The 17,500-nt window shown below is 36.5% G+C and overlaps 1 protein-coding gene across 7 annotated transcripts in view; it reads left to right on the top strand.

The window, feature by feature from the left end:
* LOC136855013 (follistatin-related protein 5-like) overlaps window positions 1-17,500 on the top strand; it is a 350,946-nt gene that overhangs the window by 258,588 nt on the left and 74,858 nt on the right. For all 7 annotated transcript variants that reach the window (XM_067131729.1, XM_067131724.1, XM_067131726.1 and 4 more), the window contains one exon: window positions 15,839-15,962. In XM_067131729.1, coding sequence (XP_066987830.1) covers window positions 15,839-15,962 — 124 coding nt within the window. The remainder of the gene's footprint in view (window positions 1-15,838; window positions 15,963-17,500) is intronic.

The following is a 17,500-nucleotide window of genomic DNA, read 5'->3' on the forward strand; positions in this document are numbered from 1 at the left end:
TTCCATTATTTTCTCAATGAATGATCAGCTTTAGTAAGGACGGTTACCTGCTGTGAGTATCCGTAGAATCCTGGTGCCTGGCCCTTTTGTTTCTATAAAGCCGATGTACTGTAGAATGTACCGTGAGATTTGCATATCTCCTTTGGACTTGTGGATTCATGTGTAACATTCTCGTGCCATTGTTTAGCATCGTGGGTCCTCTCGGTGATGTTCTTAACTGCTAGTTGCTACTGGGTTGGGTATGCTGTAAATCCTAAGGGTTAGCTTTTAGAAATCGGCTGTTGGGATCAGGCCCCCATAACGCTCCATCTTTTGGGGGCGGCGTTCCCCCGTGAATGCAGACCTATAATATGGGCGATGGCAGGCAACCACGCTCTCCTATCTCAGTATCATAAGATGGTAAAATTTAAGAAATCTTACTTCTTCTTATGGCCTGGATGTCAGTTGTGGTATTAAATGACGATTCCGGTCAATTTCCTCAGGTACTGTGCGTTTGTGAACGTTCTTTAAGCATTCCCTATGGACTTTGTAAGTTCGGGAATTCTCCTCGTGCGTTCAAGCGTGCGTTCAAGCAACGGCCAGCGTTTCTGTTGCTTTAGTGTATACTGTTGCTTTAAACGTCCGTCTTGACGGAGTAGTTCCTTCCTGTGGGAGAAGAATGTACTGGCCTTCAGGAGTGGCAATGGTAGTTGGGCTCCTGTGGGCAACAGAAGAGTTGGAAGCCCCAAATCTAGTTGAATGATAATTTTGAGAGTTCAGACTCAGGATGAATGGAGGTTTGTGGAAGAGAAAGAGTGGTGTGGTGGAAGTTCGCAGATGTTTACATATATATATATATATATATATATATATATATATATATATATATATATATATATATATATATATATATATATATATTCTCCATTCCTCTGCATCTTTCTTGTCGGACTTATGGACTTTTCATTGTACCCTCTTCAAGTTGCATTGTGTCGCTGGAAACTGCGACAGACGCGGTAAGAATTATGTCTCGCAGCGAAATGGAAACGACTGAATTTATGCCCATTTTTCCATTCCTTTTTTTTTTCCCTTTATTATGCGAAGAAACCGTCGTGCAACAAAGGTACAAAAGGAGATGACTGCCATGCGTCACTGTTTTGTAGTCCAACAGCGGCGACCTTTTGTGCGGAGGAGACGAAGTGAAAATGCACATTGGTGAGAGACAGACTGGCTTGTGAATTTGACACGTTTGCGGTTACGAACGCAAGTGCGCGCGTGCACACACGCACACACACATGTATATATATATATAATATATATAAATATATTATATATACGTATATATATATATTCGTGTCTGTGTATCTGTATATCACAGATATTAAGCTTCAAATGTGTAATATATAAATATATATATATATATATATATATATATATATATATATATATATATATATATATATATATATATATATATATATATATATGCAGTACATATGTATGTATATATATATTATATATATATATATATATATATATATATATATATATATATATATATATATATATATATATATATATATATATATATATATATATATATATATATATATATATACTAATATACTCTCGGTCAAAATCCTCATTTGGATATGCGCTGTAAAGACTTTTGCCGGCAGATCATTTTTGATATATGTTGTTTAACATTACCTTAGGAAAGGAAACCTTTTACCTTTTACCTTAGGAAAGTAACCTTTTACCTCAAAGTTTATGTTTAGTATGTATCTAAATATGACTGATTACTTGAGATTTTAATATCCAGGAATGAAAACTCCTCTCTGCTTTAATTTTTATCTATCACGGTGATAGATTCCTTTTGAAGTCGTATGAAATACTTTATATTTATCAATAATGCAATTTGTTTTTTAAACAACTTAAGCTTTGTTATGATAGTTTATGGACACTAGTATCGCTCTTTCTTAAGCTGTAAAATGTATTCTTTCCAAGAATCCTGAACCTTTATCAAAGTGCAGAATATTCCTTGAACATATTTATCAAAGCGCGAAGGTTATTTTGACATAAGCCTGCAATATGCCCTTGTCAGAATGTGAAATGTTTTTGCGAAAATGAACGACTAATTTTATTGATCACTTTTTATCTGAATTCTTTGATACACTTAATTAAACAAATAAAAAATACGCCGAAGTTTCTTCGGGGCAGTCGAGTTTTCTGCACAGCGTATAATGCTGTATGAAACTCTCAGCCACGCCTCGGTGGTGACCTGTGTTGTTGGCACCAAAGCGGTGCCAGACGCACAATTATGGCTAACTTTAACCTTGAGTAGAATAAAAACTACTGAGGCTGAAAGATTGCAATTTGGTATGTTTGATGATTGGAGGGTGGATGATCAACATACCAATTTGCAGCCCTCTAGCCTCAGTAGTTTTTAAGATCTGAGGGCGGACAGAAAAAGTGGGACGGGCTGACAGACAAACAGCCGTCCCAGTAGTTTTCTTTTACAGACAACTAAAAGCGTAGGTTTATCTGACATTAAATATGAAATGTATACATTCCCTCTAATTGAATGGAAGCCTTTGTCACCCCTTATCAGAATTCTTTGTCACCGTGTCCCCTTTTACCTTGACTTTCACCTCCCGCAGTACTGTAATCTTAACCCCTCGTCAGATTTCGGAAATACTTCCTTGAGTACAAAAAGAATATCTTTGTCGCCCCTGAATCAGAACTCTTTGTTCCCCTCGTATCAAAGCGCGAAAGTTTCTTTGAAAGGCAAACGGGTAATCGCTCTCTCTCTCTCTCTCTCTCTCTCTCTCTCTCTCTCTCTCTCTCTCTCTCTCTCTCTCTGTCCCATTATGGCAAACAAAACTCGCAAAATTAAATCGGGAAACGAAATACATTAAGACTTTTAACGTGATGTTCTTTTTTTTTTATGGAGACTCGAATTTCAGGTAAGAGGTTTAGGGAGGGTATGAGTTGGGGGATGGGGGGCGGATATCAGGGATAAAGGGAAAATTTCAGAGAGTGGAGCAGGGAATTTCAGGGAGGAAAATGGGAATTTCAGGGGCGGGGAAAGGGTTACAGGGAGAGGAGAAGGGAATTTCAGGGGCGGAGAAAGGATTTCAGGGAGAAGAGAAGGGAATTTCAGGGAGGAAAACGGGAATTTTAAGGGGCAGAGAAATGGTTTCAGGGAGAGGAGACAGGGAATTTCAGGGAGGAGAAAGGGAATTTCAGGGCGGAGAACGGGTTTCAGGGAGAGAAGAGAATTTCAGGGAGGAAAAGAGGGCATTTCAGGGGCGGAAAGGAGAAGGGATTTCAGGGAGGGGAAGAGGAGTTTCAGGGACGAGGAATGAATTTCAGGAAGGGAGAGGGCGATTTTAGGGACACTGGAGAAATTTCAGTGCCGGAAAAAGGAGATTTCAAGGAAAAGAAAACAAGTATTTCAAGGAGGGGTGTGGGTGGAGAATTTCATGGATGCCAGTAAGGCTTTCAGGGAGGTGGGGGAGGAATGAGGGAGGGAGGATGCCTCATTATCCCGGAATCTCTGGGCTGGGTTTTTTATTTGGTTTGGTAATGAGAGTGGAAATAAGATCGTAGAACTTGGGAGGCTAAACTCCAAGCAGAGGAGGAGGAGGAGGAGGAGGAGGAGGAGGAAAGTTGTGTCTACAAACAGCAGACTGAGATCTCCGCTCATTTCCTTGCTCGAGTTTTGGGGCGGCGGGAGGCTCAACTTATGTAATTATAATGTGCGTATGAACTGATTATGCAGAGTTGAGAGAGAGAGAGAGAGAGAGAGAGAGAGAGGGAGGGCCCTCTCACAAGTTTAAAGGATCATTCAAAGAGAGAGAAAGAGAGATGCTTTCATAAGTTTAAAGGATCATTCAGAGAGAGAGAGAGCCCGTGTATTTTGGAAAATCACTTTGAAAAGAAAATCAATTTGAAAAATAAAGAGAGGGGGAAGGAAATTTGTTTTAAGAGACCACTAAAAAATAGCAGAAGACCTTGACAGAACATATTTCAAGGGACCTGAGAGTAGATTCCTTTAAATTAGAGACAGAATAACATTAAAAACAAGACATCCTAAATATGTAAAATAAAAATCATTCCCTACAGAAGAGAAAGAAAATGAGATTCGATTTAAGAGGCTATTGACGGAGACTGAGAAGTCTTTCATTTACAGACAGAGGGAAAGATAATTTTTAGACAGAGAGATCTTTGATTTTCAGACAGAGAGAAAGATTAAACATAATCTTTCTCTCTGTCTAAAAAATAAACAGATTTCTTTTATTTACAGGCAGAGAGAAACCTTTCATTTACAGAGAGAAATCTTTCATTTAAAGACAATTTTACAAACAGAGAGACATCTTTCATTTACAGGCAGAGAGAAAGATCATTTTCAGACAGAAAAATCTTTCATTTAAAGAGCGTGAAAGATCGTTTACAGAGAGAAAGAAATCTTTCATTTACAGACAAAGAGAATCTTTCGTTTACAGACAGAGGGAAATCTTTCATATGCAGACAGAGAGAAATCTTTCATTTAAGACAGAGTGAAAGATCATTTACAGACAGAGAGAAACCTTTCAATTTAAGACAGACAGAGTGAAAGACATTTACAGATAGAGAAAAACCTTTCAATTTAAGACGAACAGAAAGATCATTTACATTATCATTTTTGAAGTTCATCAGAAAAGAAGGAATGCGAGACAGACACACTCGTAGAAGGACACAAATTATACCGGTCCAGAACCAGCGTCTGGGAAGTGTGAAAAATAAAGACCTTTCTGACGAATTAAGAAAAAAAAAAGTCTTCAAAAAGAAATGTGAGAAAAAGTCCTCCTGGAAGAAACTTTGAAGACTGATAGTTAATATTTGATGGCAAGGGGCTGTAACACGGAAGAGCACGTGGGTGGGGGTTGGTGGTGGGAGGGGGGCGTCTGTCTCTCTTCCCTCCCCTCCCCCCCTTTCCTCTAGAAAAACGTCGGTTAAGGAACTATAAGAAGAGATGAATGATGAATAAGGAGGTGCCATTCCTTGTGGGGATCGGGGACAGGGAATTCCCACGACCCCTTGGCTAGAGATTTCTTTTTTTTTTTCTTTCTTTTTTTGACAGACGTTGAGCCGCTTTTTATTTGGCTTGATGTTGTGTCTTTCTGAGTGAAAGTGCATTGTCATTTGTATGTGTATATATATATATATATATATATATATATATATATATATATATATATATATATATATATATATATATATATGTATATATATACATGATTTCAAGTGATATTTGATATTTAGCTATAATATAATATATATATATGTATATGTATTTGTGTGTGTATTTGTGTGTTGTTCGTTTAGCATTATACGTCTTTTCTCCTTAGGGGTAGTGGTCAAGGTTATGTTAGCCCTCTGGTTCTTAGCGGGAATTTGGGATGAGGTTGCTAGCCCCATGACTTTATCCACCTTGGTTGCGACTCATCGCACTCTACTAACTACCACGTACCTGACTCACTGCGTAAGAGGGGTTGATATATATAACTTAATTAACTTTCCTTACGTTATTTCTCACTTTGTCTCACCGTCCTAATATTCTCCTTAAAACTTTATTATCAGTTCGAAAAAAATCTTTCAGATTCAGTTTCATTGTTATACCATTAGTCACGTCCATATTGCAATATAGACCGTAATAAAATTGTGTATGATCTTATTTTTATATAATGATTTATGGTCTTTGATTTCCAAATCTTATTCAGCCCGCCAATTGTTGGATTAGCCCTTGTTAGTCACTCACCTAATCCCAAATCGAGAGAATTTGTATCGAATCTGTCAAAGAAGACAAGGCAGTCATCTCCAGTTAATCCCTACTCCTAACCGTCTCGACCGAGTGACTCGAAATATGGGCCTATGATTCACTCTAGGGACTTGTTTTAAATCCGCTATCGAATCTCACTGGTCTTAAACATTTGAAAGATATAAATTTGAACGTGGCAGGACTGCCGTTTTATATACCCCCAGGGGCATTCCTTTTACCCCGTTGGGGGTAGGGGCCGTCAGTGCACCTCATGCGATGCACTGTAGGCATTACGTGAGGTTCTTTGCAGCGTCCCTTCGGTCCCCTTCATTTCTTTTACTGTACCTTTGTTCATATTCTCTTCCTTCTTATTTTTCACTCTCCCCTAACAATTGTTTCCAAATGCAAATGAGGGGTTTTCTCCTGTTACACCTTTGAAACCTTTTTACTGTCAATTTCCATTTCAGCGCTGAATGATTTCATAGGTCCCGGCGATTGGCCTTGGGCCTAAATTCTGTATTCTATTCTGTTCCATCCTCTTTTTACGGAACACGGGCTGTTGGTGAGAAGAATATAATACAGACATATTCGTCATGCATATTTAGCCTGTCTATATTTGACCTTTCCATCCTATTACCATCCTCCAAGTTTCAATGTGTCGCCTCCCTTCCTGAAAATTTCTCGGCGTTGGAGTGCAAACGCCATCTAGTGGGAAGAGGATTTCCGCTTGACAGGGCTGCCCCGGAGTCATGTCGCGCCCAATCTTTGTTAGCAAATAAAACTTTGTTAGAGAGAGAGAGAGAGAGAGAGAGAGAGAGAGAGAGAGAGAGAGAGAGAGAGAATGGGGGAAGGAGGGTGGGCGCGGCATTGAAAATGCCCTTGATCGGGTCGGTAATGTCATCACTTCTGCAAATAAAACTTCGTGGCGAGACTTGTAAATGGTTTGATCTATGTATGTGATCTTCTTCTCTCTTCTTTCTTTCTTCTTTCTTTCTCTCTCTCTCTCTCTCTCTCTCTGTCAGTCCCAGCAGTGATCCACGACAGTCGATTAACAACTAATAACCTGATTCACTGCTGAGGTCAAAAGGGACATACCGGATTTTTTTTAGGAAAGATCCCATACTATTCCTGTCCTCGCCAAGTTCGGGGATCGAACGCGAGAGAGAGAGAGAGAGAGAGAGAGAGAGAGAGAGAGAGAGAGAGAGAGAGAGAGAGAGAGAGAAACTGCAAATATCAGTTATAGTGTCTGTAATGTCGTCTCGCTGCAAACAAATTTTCTGCACCGCCCCTCCTCGGCGAAATTGCCCTGACGCGGCTCATTGATCAAAAGAGAGAGAGAGAGAGAGAGAGAGAGAGGTCCTCTGATTTCACCCGCTCCGGATTACACACTTGACCTTCGCTAATTCGATTTCGTCGCCGGGATCAAAGTTCGCAAAAGCTCGGGCTTAAACTCCAAGCTGCCTCTTCTGTGGCGACGTGTGCGCGCGCGCGTGCTTGCTTGCGTTCTTTCGTGCGACGAGATGCGTCCAGATTTCGTCTCCATCGTGAAGAGGCCTCGTTAATGACTACTTTTTTTTGTCCTCTTAAGGAATTCGGGAACTTGAATTTCACGATTCGTTGGTTCCAGTTCACGATCTTGGGGAGGTTTTAGATACGTGTGAAGTGAAACTCTCTCTCGCGGGCCTGCAGAAACTAATCTCTCTAATCAAGTTGTGGCTACGATAATCCAGTTAAAACTTCCCTTTGATTAGCTGTTTAGACTTTACATTCAGTAACGTATATGTGCATAATTCACTTTACAGCTGTGTGTGTTAACATACAACTTTGTATTATGTATATGTATATGTATATATATAGGTAAGTATGTATTTACTTTATAATATATATATATTATATATATTATATATATATATATATATATATATATATATATATATATATATATATATATATATATATATATATATTGTGTGTGTATAGAGACAGAGTAAACGAGATTAGTCTAGCGTACAACTCGGTCACTTTTGTGTTAGCCAGCCCAGTAGCCGGTCCGATATTGATCCAAGTGCAATAAATGATTTACGCATTGACGGCATTCCTTTACAGATACCGGAAAGGTTTTATGATGTGTTGAAAGAACTCGCTGCCGCTCGTCTACTCTCGAGGTCTTTTTTGTGATTTTTTCTGTCATTTTTTTTATAGTTCATAAGACGATTATTATTATTTTTTTTTGTCTGTCAGGCTTATCAATAGCAGCAATGCTCGATGTTGCCTTTTAGGGCGAGAAATTATTATTATTATTATTATTATTATTATTATTATTATTATTATTATTATTATTATTGTGTAATAAAAATCCACAATTATATAGTAGACTGTATTACTATATAATTGTGGATTTTTATTACGCAGATTGTTTTTCACGAGATTGTGAATTTCTTAGCATTATTATTATTATTATTATTATTATTATTATTATTATTATTATTATTATTATTATTATATGTAGACTCATAGGTTCAAATGATTATTATTATTATTATTATTATTATTATTATTATTATTATTATTATTATTATTATTATTATATCTAGAGTCTCCTAGAACTCTCTCGAATGATTTGTTATTTAGTGAAAAGCGAAAATCGAAGCCTGGCCAAGTAAAGAAGCTGGACAGCCAGAGTTGGGAGAGATGGAAGGAAGGGAGAGCAATTAAAAGGAAGAGCCAGATGTGCTACACTAACCCCTCCTCCTCAGGGTTAATCTCCATGAAAAACAACATGATCAAAACAACAAGGACTAATTACGAGAGATGTTTATATACACTCTTCAGAAAGGGAACTTAAGTATCGCCTACAGTTTTCCAGATATAGCACACTGCACGCAGTACCATTCCCCCCCCCCCCTGTGTACTAGTGAGGGATATTTACGAGAGACTTCTTCCTTAAACTGTTATTTACCTTCACTTTCGTTTCTCTCTCAGGAAGTTCCTCTGTTTACAAGAAAGAGGAGGCCGAGTGGATAGCGCATTGACTTCGCGGAATCCCCGCTAGGGGGCCGAAAACAGATTATGCCCGCCGAATGGGTGACGCCTTAACTGAGCCCTTTTTAAAAGTGTCCATTTCGGAGGGATTTTGTTTTCCATCCCCTCCGTTCGCAAACACCTAAATTCCCCTCGGGTGAAATCCCCTCATTAATATTTAATTCGATTTTTTGGATGTGTTTTTCTCGGCGGTGCTGAGATGCAAAACATATCTTTCCTCGAATGCTTTTTATTACTTGGCCTATTATCGGTTTTTCTTATTGCATTATATATGTGTGTGTACATGTATGTATTTATGTATACATGCATGCACACACACACACATCCACACATATATATATATATATATATATATATATATATATATATATATATATATATATATATATATGTATATGTTGTGTAAAGGAATGAGAGTAACATTTGTGATTAGTTGTGTAAGATTTTTGGGAGAATCTTTTTTACCCAGATTCATAGTAATGCACAAAATACATAATCTTAACATAAAAATGGTATTCTAGGCGTCGATGGCCAATACAGTTGTGACGCCAGTATGTAATATCGAATTAAGAATCAGTAATATTCATGGAGGAAGAAATTGCAGCTTTTGGGTTGAAAGACAGAAATACTTTTCATTAAAGATGAAGGAGAAATTGTGAAAAGAGCTTATCAATTACAGTAAAAAAGAAATAGGAAAAGCAATATACACTTATAAAAGGGGATCAGTAACACTCAGATACAGCGCAATAACTAAAATAAACTAAATAAAGAAAGAAAGAAAGAAATTACTGTCAACATGGCAAGTGACAATTTTGCCTTCCTTCTAAAATGAAAACAAACCCCTGTGCAGTGATAACAAACACAAGTAAAAAATGCGCCGAAGTTTCTTCGGCGCAATCGAGTTTTCTGTACATCAAATAACCAAGGCCACCGAAAATAGATCTATCTTTCGGTTGTCTCGGTATATTGCTGTATGAGTCGCGTCCCATGAAACTTTAACCACGGCCCGGTGGTGGCCTGGCCTATATCGTCGCCAGACGCATGATTATGGCTAACTTTAACCTTAAATAAGATCAAAACTACTGAGGCTAGAGGGCTGCAATGTGGTATGTTTGATGATTGGAGGGTGGATGATCGACATAGCAATTTTCAGCCCTCTAACCTCAGTAGCTTTTAAGATCTGAGGGCGGACAGAAAAAAGTCCGGACGGACAGACAAAGCCGGCACAATTGTTTTTTTATTACTGAAAACTAAAAATATATTAAGCTGGATCAGTTTAACAAACGCCTCCCCCACGCGACTGCAAAACGAAATCCATGATTCTCCCTCCCTCCCCCCTCCCCTCCTCTCCCCTAATAGAATAACAAACAGACATTCACATGTGCTAATTGAAATGCAAGCGCGATATTAACCCGCACCAATTTAAAATTTGGCAGTTGCGCGCCGCTGCTTAAATAAATAGATTCAAAATGCAGTAATAACAATCAGATATCAGCGGATAAATAATGGTGTTATAGCAAGAACCTCTGGTATAATGTATGTAAAATTGTACGGAAGATTAATTGACTTATTTGTTGAAGTAATTTGGCGTTGCAGGAGCTATCATCATTAACGCCGGATGTTCATTTTATAAATACTGTAATTTGAGTAAACAAAAATATAAAATTTTGATGAATGTTACAGAAATATTTCCTCTGTCAGCCGTAATGCTTTATGAGTCCTTTTACAACTTACTTTAATTATATATATATATATATATATATATATATATATATATATATATATATATGTGTGTGTGTGTGTGTGTGTGTGTGTGGATACTTGATAATGTGACTGTTTGTCCAAGAAAGCTTGTAACTTTTCTTCTGAATAAATACTCCATTAGATACCATCCAGTTTGAATGAGGTCCTTTACTAGTTCTACTAATGCACAGAACAATTGTGTATGTGGTAGTTAATATATATATATATATATATATATATATATATATATATATATATATATATATATATATATATATATATATATATATATATATATATTATATATATATCATGCAGGAGAGGTATGATTTCAGAGAATAAAGAAGGCAGAAATCACTGCCCGTTCCATCCTTTAATAACTTTTGATTTTAGAAACACAAATATGCTTCGTGAAAAATTTCACAATTCCATTCTTCGTCGAACATGTTCCTTGGGTCCACCTGATGGTTATTATATTGCTATTCGTGGTCTCTAAGATGTATTACATGACCCTCTGTCGATGGGAAATTTTGAAATTCGGTGGACGGACATCTTCTGTGTGTTGCGTTTTTCTAGGATGGTATTCGAACGATAAATTCGGCATTTTGACAGAAAAGGTTATGAGATGTTTGCTGTGACCTTATTTTCTCTCTCTCTCTCTCTCTCTCTCTCTCTCTCTCTCTCTCTCTCTCTCATGTCAGAAATTTGCTGATGGAAACTTTCTCATGTGATGTGGATACCTGCCGTCCTCTCTCTCTCCTCTCTCTCTCCTCTCTCTTGTCATGTCATATGATGTTTGCTGTTGGAATTTTCTCATGTGATGTATATTCTTCTCTCTCTCTCTCTCTCTCTCTCTCTCTCTCCATGAAAAATCCTTCCAGAATAATAATGCAAAATACTTGTACTACCATCTCTCTCTCATCTCTCTCTCTCTCTCTCTCTCTCTCTCTCTCCATGAAAAATCTTTCCAGAATAATGTAAAATACTTTGTACTACCATCTCTCTCTCTCTCTCTCTCTCTCCATGAAAAAATCTTTCCAGAATAATGCAAATACTCGTACTACCATCTTCTCTCTCTCTCTCTCTCTCTCTCTCTCTCTCTCTCCGTCTGCGAGAACAACTCCTGTTTTGGCTCGCTTGCAAGAACTTTGGGGAATGCAAGCGCCGCTGGGCTAATTTATAACTCTTATCTGGCTTGTGCCTCGCTATATTTTAGTCTAATGCTCAGCGCCGGAGGAATCAGCTTGTCCCAGTGACTCCGAGAACGAGCGTCGTAGATGCAGGCGCGTCCTGATTACAACTTTAACCGGATTCGTGGACGTTTCTTTAATAAGAGTTGTTTTTATTTTGACGTAAGTAAGATTGGTAGTGGTGAAATCCTTTTTTTTTTTTAAATACTTCTCCTGCATTTCAGAGGAGTGGTATTTTACATGTAAAAGTGATGGGATATATGCATTGTTTTTTTTCAAATTTTAACTTGGAAATTTTAACTTCAGGAGGAACGATATTTCTTTCATGAAATTATTATTGTAAAAAATGTCAGGGTTTATAATTTTTTTTTACACGCTTGGAATTCAGAGGAGTGGAATTTTACTCGTAAAAGTGATGGCATTTGTGCATTGCTTTTTTTTATTTTAACTTGAAAACTTCAGAAGGAACGAAATTTCTTTCATGAATTTTCAATAATAAATATCAGGATTTGAAATTTTTTCATACCTACATTTCAGAGGAGTGAAATTTTCTACATAGGAAATGGAATTTGTACTTTTTTTTATTTTAACCTAACTTCAGATTTTTTTATTTTAACTTGAAAACTTCAGAAGGAACAAAATTTCTTTCATGAAGTTATTAAGGAACGGAATTTCTTTCATGAATTTAGTAAGGAACGAAATTTCTTTCATGAATTTATTATAATAAATATTAGGATTAGAAATTATTTGTAAGTTCTTCCCAGAATCCCTAGCAGTATCAGGAATGCAAAGTATTATAAAATGTATTTCCTGAAAATGATTATGAATATTTTTAATAAATATCTCGAGAAACACTAGCGGGATTAAAAGTTATTTTTAAATATATATTAATTTAAAAATTCCGTCACACGTCTGTAAACTTCACAGATGAGAATTTTTTTCGTTCCAGACAAGAAATTATTATTTCCTGAAACTCCCAAAACATTTAATGATTTTCCAAATATGTTGACTGATAAACATCAGGAGCTGAAAGCTGAATCCAGATTTTTTCAGAAATGATTAAAAAATCGTAATGCAAGTGATGAACAATTTCCGATGATATTTCAGAAGTGAAAGTGGTGTTTAATTGTGTGGGAGCTTTGCAAACAGACAACAAATAGACGAACATAACAGACAGCACGGAAACCCTATGACTCGCATGGTGCTACCATTGTACCAACCTCGCCTGATAATCCAATTTTCCTACTTATCGCCGACTCAGTCGAATTTCCCCTTTCAAACTTTGTTTTAATAGAGAGGGGAGAAGTCTTCTCCATTACTCCTCCTCCCCTCCCTCTCCCCTCCCCAAGACTCTCCATATATGCAAATCCAGCCTCAATAGGCTCGTCTTCAATACGATTTCAAGGCCCATACTCCGGGCGTTAGCATACGCATTGATTTACATAAATCTAGTCATTACGCGATTCGGGGATTCTTCCACTACTTGGAAGGTGTGTGGGAGGAGGGGGAGGGAGAGGGGGGAAGGGAGGGGGAAGAAGAAAAATAAAGAGAAGGAAAGTTTGCGATTTGATATTTTAAGATTCATTTCCATACCTAATCCGGAAGTTGGGTTTTGAAATGATAATGTAGTTTTTTTTTTTTTTTTTTTTTTTGCCGCGGAAATCAGCTTAGGTCTATTTACTCATTAGGGATTTTTTTTCTTCTCTTTTTAAAGGAAGGTGTTCTGATTTTTAAAAGCTGAACTTAATTAGATTTTTAGGTAGTTTTCAAGAGATACATATTATATATATTATATATATATATATATATATATATATATATATATATATATATATATATATTCATTTTTGTATTGTGATTCATTTATCACATTTATTATTATACAGGTGAAAAAAAAAAGACGGGGGGTAGGTCCTGACCGGGTTTCTGACTTTATTTCCAAACTCCATTGACACCCTGTCTCTTATTTTTCACCTGTAGTAATAGATATATTATATATATATGTATATATACATATATATATATTTATATATACATACATACATACATATCTGTTATATGTATATACTGTATATTTTTTATTTTATTTTTACGTCGTGAGATTTAGATTTTCCCGTGAATTTCGACTTCCTTCTCTTTTGTGGTATTGGACCTGTCAGTGCACCTCTCGTAGCGCACTGTAGGCATTAGTAAAGGGTGTTTGCAGCTTCACTTCGGACTCTAGCTTGTTTGCTCTTTTTAGCCTTTTATTTTACCTCCATTCGCACTTCCAATTTTTTCAGTCTTGCTGTCCAGCCTCTTTTACTTCTTAATGTGGGACTTTATCCCAGTTATACTTTTGGATCCCTGCACTTCATCTCCTCTATTTTGAGGATCTCTTTATTTTGCTGTCCAGCCCCTCCAGCGCCCTCTTTTTACACGCTCTTATTTAACTTGACTTCTGTGTCCGTTTGTCTGTTTGGGTCAAAACTTGTAACTCAATTTTCGACCTGTTCCCTTTGTCCGATGGACTTGAAATTTTGCAAGGTTTCTCAGTCCCGGTGACAATACAACCTTACATGATCAGTAGGTCAGCAGTGACCTCTAGTGACCCTACAGTGACCTCTCCCAGTATCTCAGGATTTGTATGAAGTGAATAACTCGTCAGATTTTTCATACCTTCTTTGACTCGGTAGAACAAGTTAATAACTCTACGGATTTTTCAAACCCTCTTTGGCTCGACAGGATATCACGTTCAGTTTCGCTAGCTACAGTCATAAATCGGTTACAGTTTCTGTCACGACTAAAAGTATAAAATAAAGAATTAAAACAAATAAAACACGCTTTTATTAAAATGTACAAAAAAGTAAAAAATAATTTTTTGAGACACACCAGGATTTTCTTACAATTTATCATGTCTGCAAAAATAAAAGCGTGGGCGCCAAACATGGAAGGAAATGCTACAAGAAAGGAAATATATATTTTTTTATTTCTTTTAGCATTTCCTCCTTCCATGTTTGGTGCCCACACTTCTATTTTTGTGGACATGATTAATTGTAAAAAAAAATCTTGCTGTTTCTCAAAAAATTACGTTTTACCTTTTTGTATATTTTAATAAAAGTGTTTAATTTTTAAAATTTTTTATCACTGTTCTAAGTGCTGAATGGCCGAAAGTGGCCCAGTGCATGTCTTGAGAGCCTAAATTTCATAAATCAAATCAAATCATTCATTGTTTTAAAGTCTCTCCTTTATTATTGTTTTAAAGTCTCGTTTATTATTATTGTTTTTAAGTCTTTTTTTATTAAGTAAGTCTCATTGTACTCCATTGTTTTTCAAAGACGGCTTTCCTGTTGTGGAAATACTCACTTTCCAGGGCAAAAAAGAAAAAAAAAAAAACATTAATCGTGATGAACGTTCTTATATGGAATCATCAGCTTTCGTTCATTTCTTTCCAAAATTATTCGCCTCATGGCCTTTGTAACCCATGTGTATGGGGATGGGGGGAGGGGTTAGGAGCGTTTAGTGGGTAGATGAATTGTGGGAGCTTAAGGGGATGACGGGAGGATTATGGGAGGGGGGCTTGGGGGTGGAAGTGGGTGGTCTGTGCAACGTTGCTTCCTCTCTCTCTCTCTCTCTCTCTCTCTCTCTCTCTCTCTCTCTCTCCATTCTTTTGCGTTTTTTTAAGTAAAAAGAAATCTCCATAATTCTCTTTATAGGTTTGATGATTATTCCTCATTTTAATTTTTTTAATGAAATGAAATCTAGCTCCATAATTCTCTCTCTCTCTCTCTCTCTCTCTCTCTCTCTCTCTCCTTTAAAGTTACAATAAATGGCAGAGATTTGACGAATTTTCTACCTGTTATTTTTTTAAATGAAATTAACCAGCTCCATAATTCTCTCTCTATCTCTCTCTCTCTCTCTCTCTCTCTCTCTCTCTCTCCATCATTGTATAATACGCTGATATTTTTCTCTTCTGCCAAAATGATGCATGATTAATAATGGTGATTAAAAGGAAATTAAAGAAAGTTTTACGTATCATAGAAAACGAAAGCAAGTATAGAATTCCAGAGCTAACTATCTTCTCCTTCATCTTCTTTTGCAGTCGAGACGTCACAGGGACGCCACGCCTTACATCGACGACGATTCCAATCAGCTGTGGGGGGCGGACGACCCCGCCGGCCCCGTCGAGGGGGAGAATGTCGATGCCCATTTTCTAGAGCATCATGGTGAGTAAAAATGGAGTGGAATTTTGGATAATATTCCAAGCGTTTGTTTAGTTTTATTATTTTTTTATTAGTTTATTTTTATTTATTTTTTATCAATTTACTTACCTTTTTATTTACCTTTTTGTGAATTTACATATTTTCTTTTTTTATTTTTAGTACTTACTTATTTACTTATTTTTATTTAAATTTTTATTAGTTTACGAGTTTACGTATTTTTATTTATTTTATTAATTTTCTTATTTACTCGTTTTTTACTTGAGTTGATATTTTTATTTATGCACCATGTGTACTTATTTGCCTATGTATTATATACGTAATTATTTACTTATTTATATACATATTTATTTATGTATTTAATGATTTCTTTACTAATTTTTACTTATCTACTTATTTCTATGCTTATTGACTTATTTTTTGTTGGTCGATTATCCGTCTTTACTTTGTGTTTGGTTCTCGCGAGTGTATGAATTACATTTGTTCTTAGTTACATATTAATTTGTATTTACTGTTTGCTGTTATCCTATTTTCTTTTGTTTCACTGAATTGGTAAACGACTTATTATAATTGGTATTGGTTGAATGTTATTTGCTCATATATATAAAATCCTTTTATTTTTTGTAAGGTAATATAAGGGTTTGTCTTCATATATTGTCTCCTTGAGTAAAACGTAAGCGGGAACGATGAAGCATACAATCGTTCATGTCCCTCTCTCTCTCTCTCTCTCTCTCTCTCTCTCTCTCTCATTAGCACATTGGGTTCAGAGCCGAACAGGCCAGCAATTCAATGTGCTTGAGTTGACGTAAGCAGTGAATTATATCTTTGACTGTTAGTCAGCTGTTGTGGGTCACAGCTGAGTAGGGGAGAGAGAAATATGTGATAACCGACTCGTGTGAAAATGTAGGCCACCAAGCGGTTGAAATGGAATGGTCTCGTCAGCTTATCCCCACTCTGCCCAGTCGAAACTATTCAGAATATATGAAATTAAATTCCTCTCTCTCTCTCTCTCTCTCTCTCTCTCTCTCTCTCTCTCTCTCATCTTAAAACACACTTTCTATCTATCTATCAAACTGTTTATATAGTTATTTAGTGTTGTATGTTACATTAAACTCGGCTTAAATGAATTCAGATGATTAGATTAAATTGTTTCATCCTTTTTTGTTCCTGTCTGGTTTTATAAAGTTGCTTGAAAGAATAATAAATAATTTTAAGACTAGTCTTATCACTGCTTGGTTAAGGAAAAAAGAATTAGCACATGAAATAATAACAGCAAAAAAAAACACACAACACACACAACACACACACACACAAAAAAGAAGCATATTTCACCAAACGATCAGCCCGGTCTTTACACCGTTTGGTTAAGGGGAAAAAAGGAATTGCAACATAAAACAATTTAAAAAAACCGCACACGAATGAATAAAAAAAAAATACCTATATCACGAAACAGTTTTCGATCCGGAACGTTCGTTATAAGTCCAAATCGAACGTCGAAGTGATAGCACTTTCCATAAATCCAGCATTGAAATGATAGCGCATCC

Source organism: Macrobrachium rosenbergii, chromosome 30 (genome assembly GCF_040412425.1).
Source record: "Macrobrachium rosenbergii isolate ZJJX-2024 chromosome 30, ASM4041242v1, whole genome shotgun sequence".
Classification (NCBI taxonomy): domain Eukaryota; kingdom Metazoa; phylum Arthropoda; class Malacostraca; order Decapoda; family Palaemonidae; genus Macrobrachium; species Macrobrachium rosenbergii.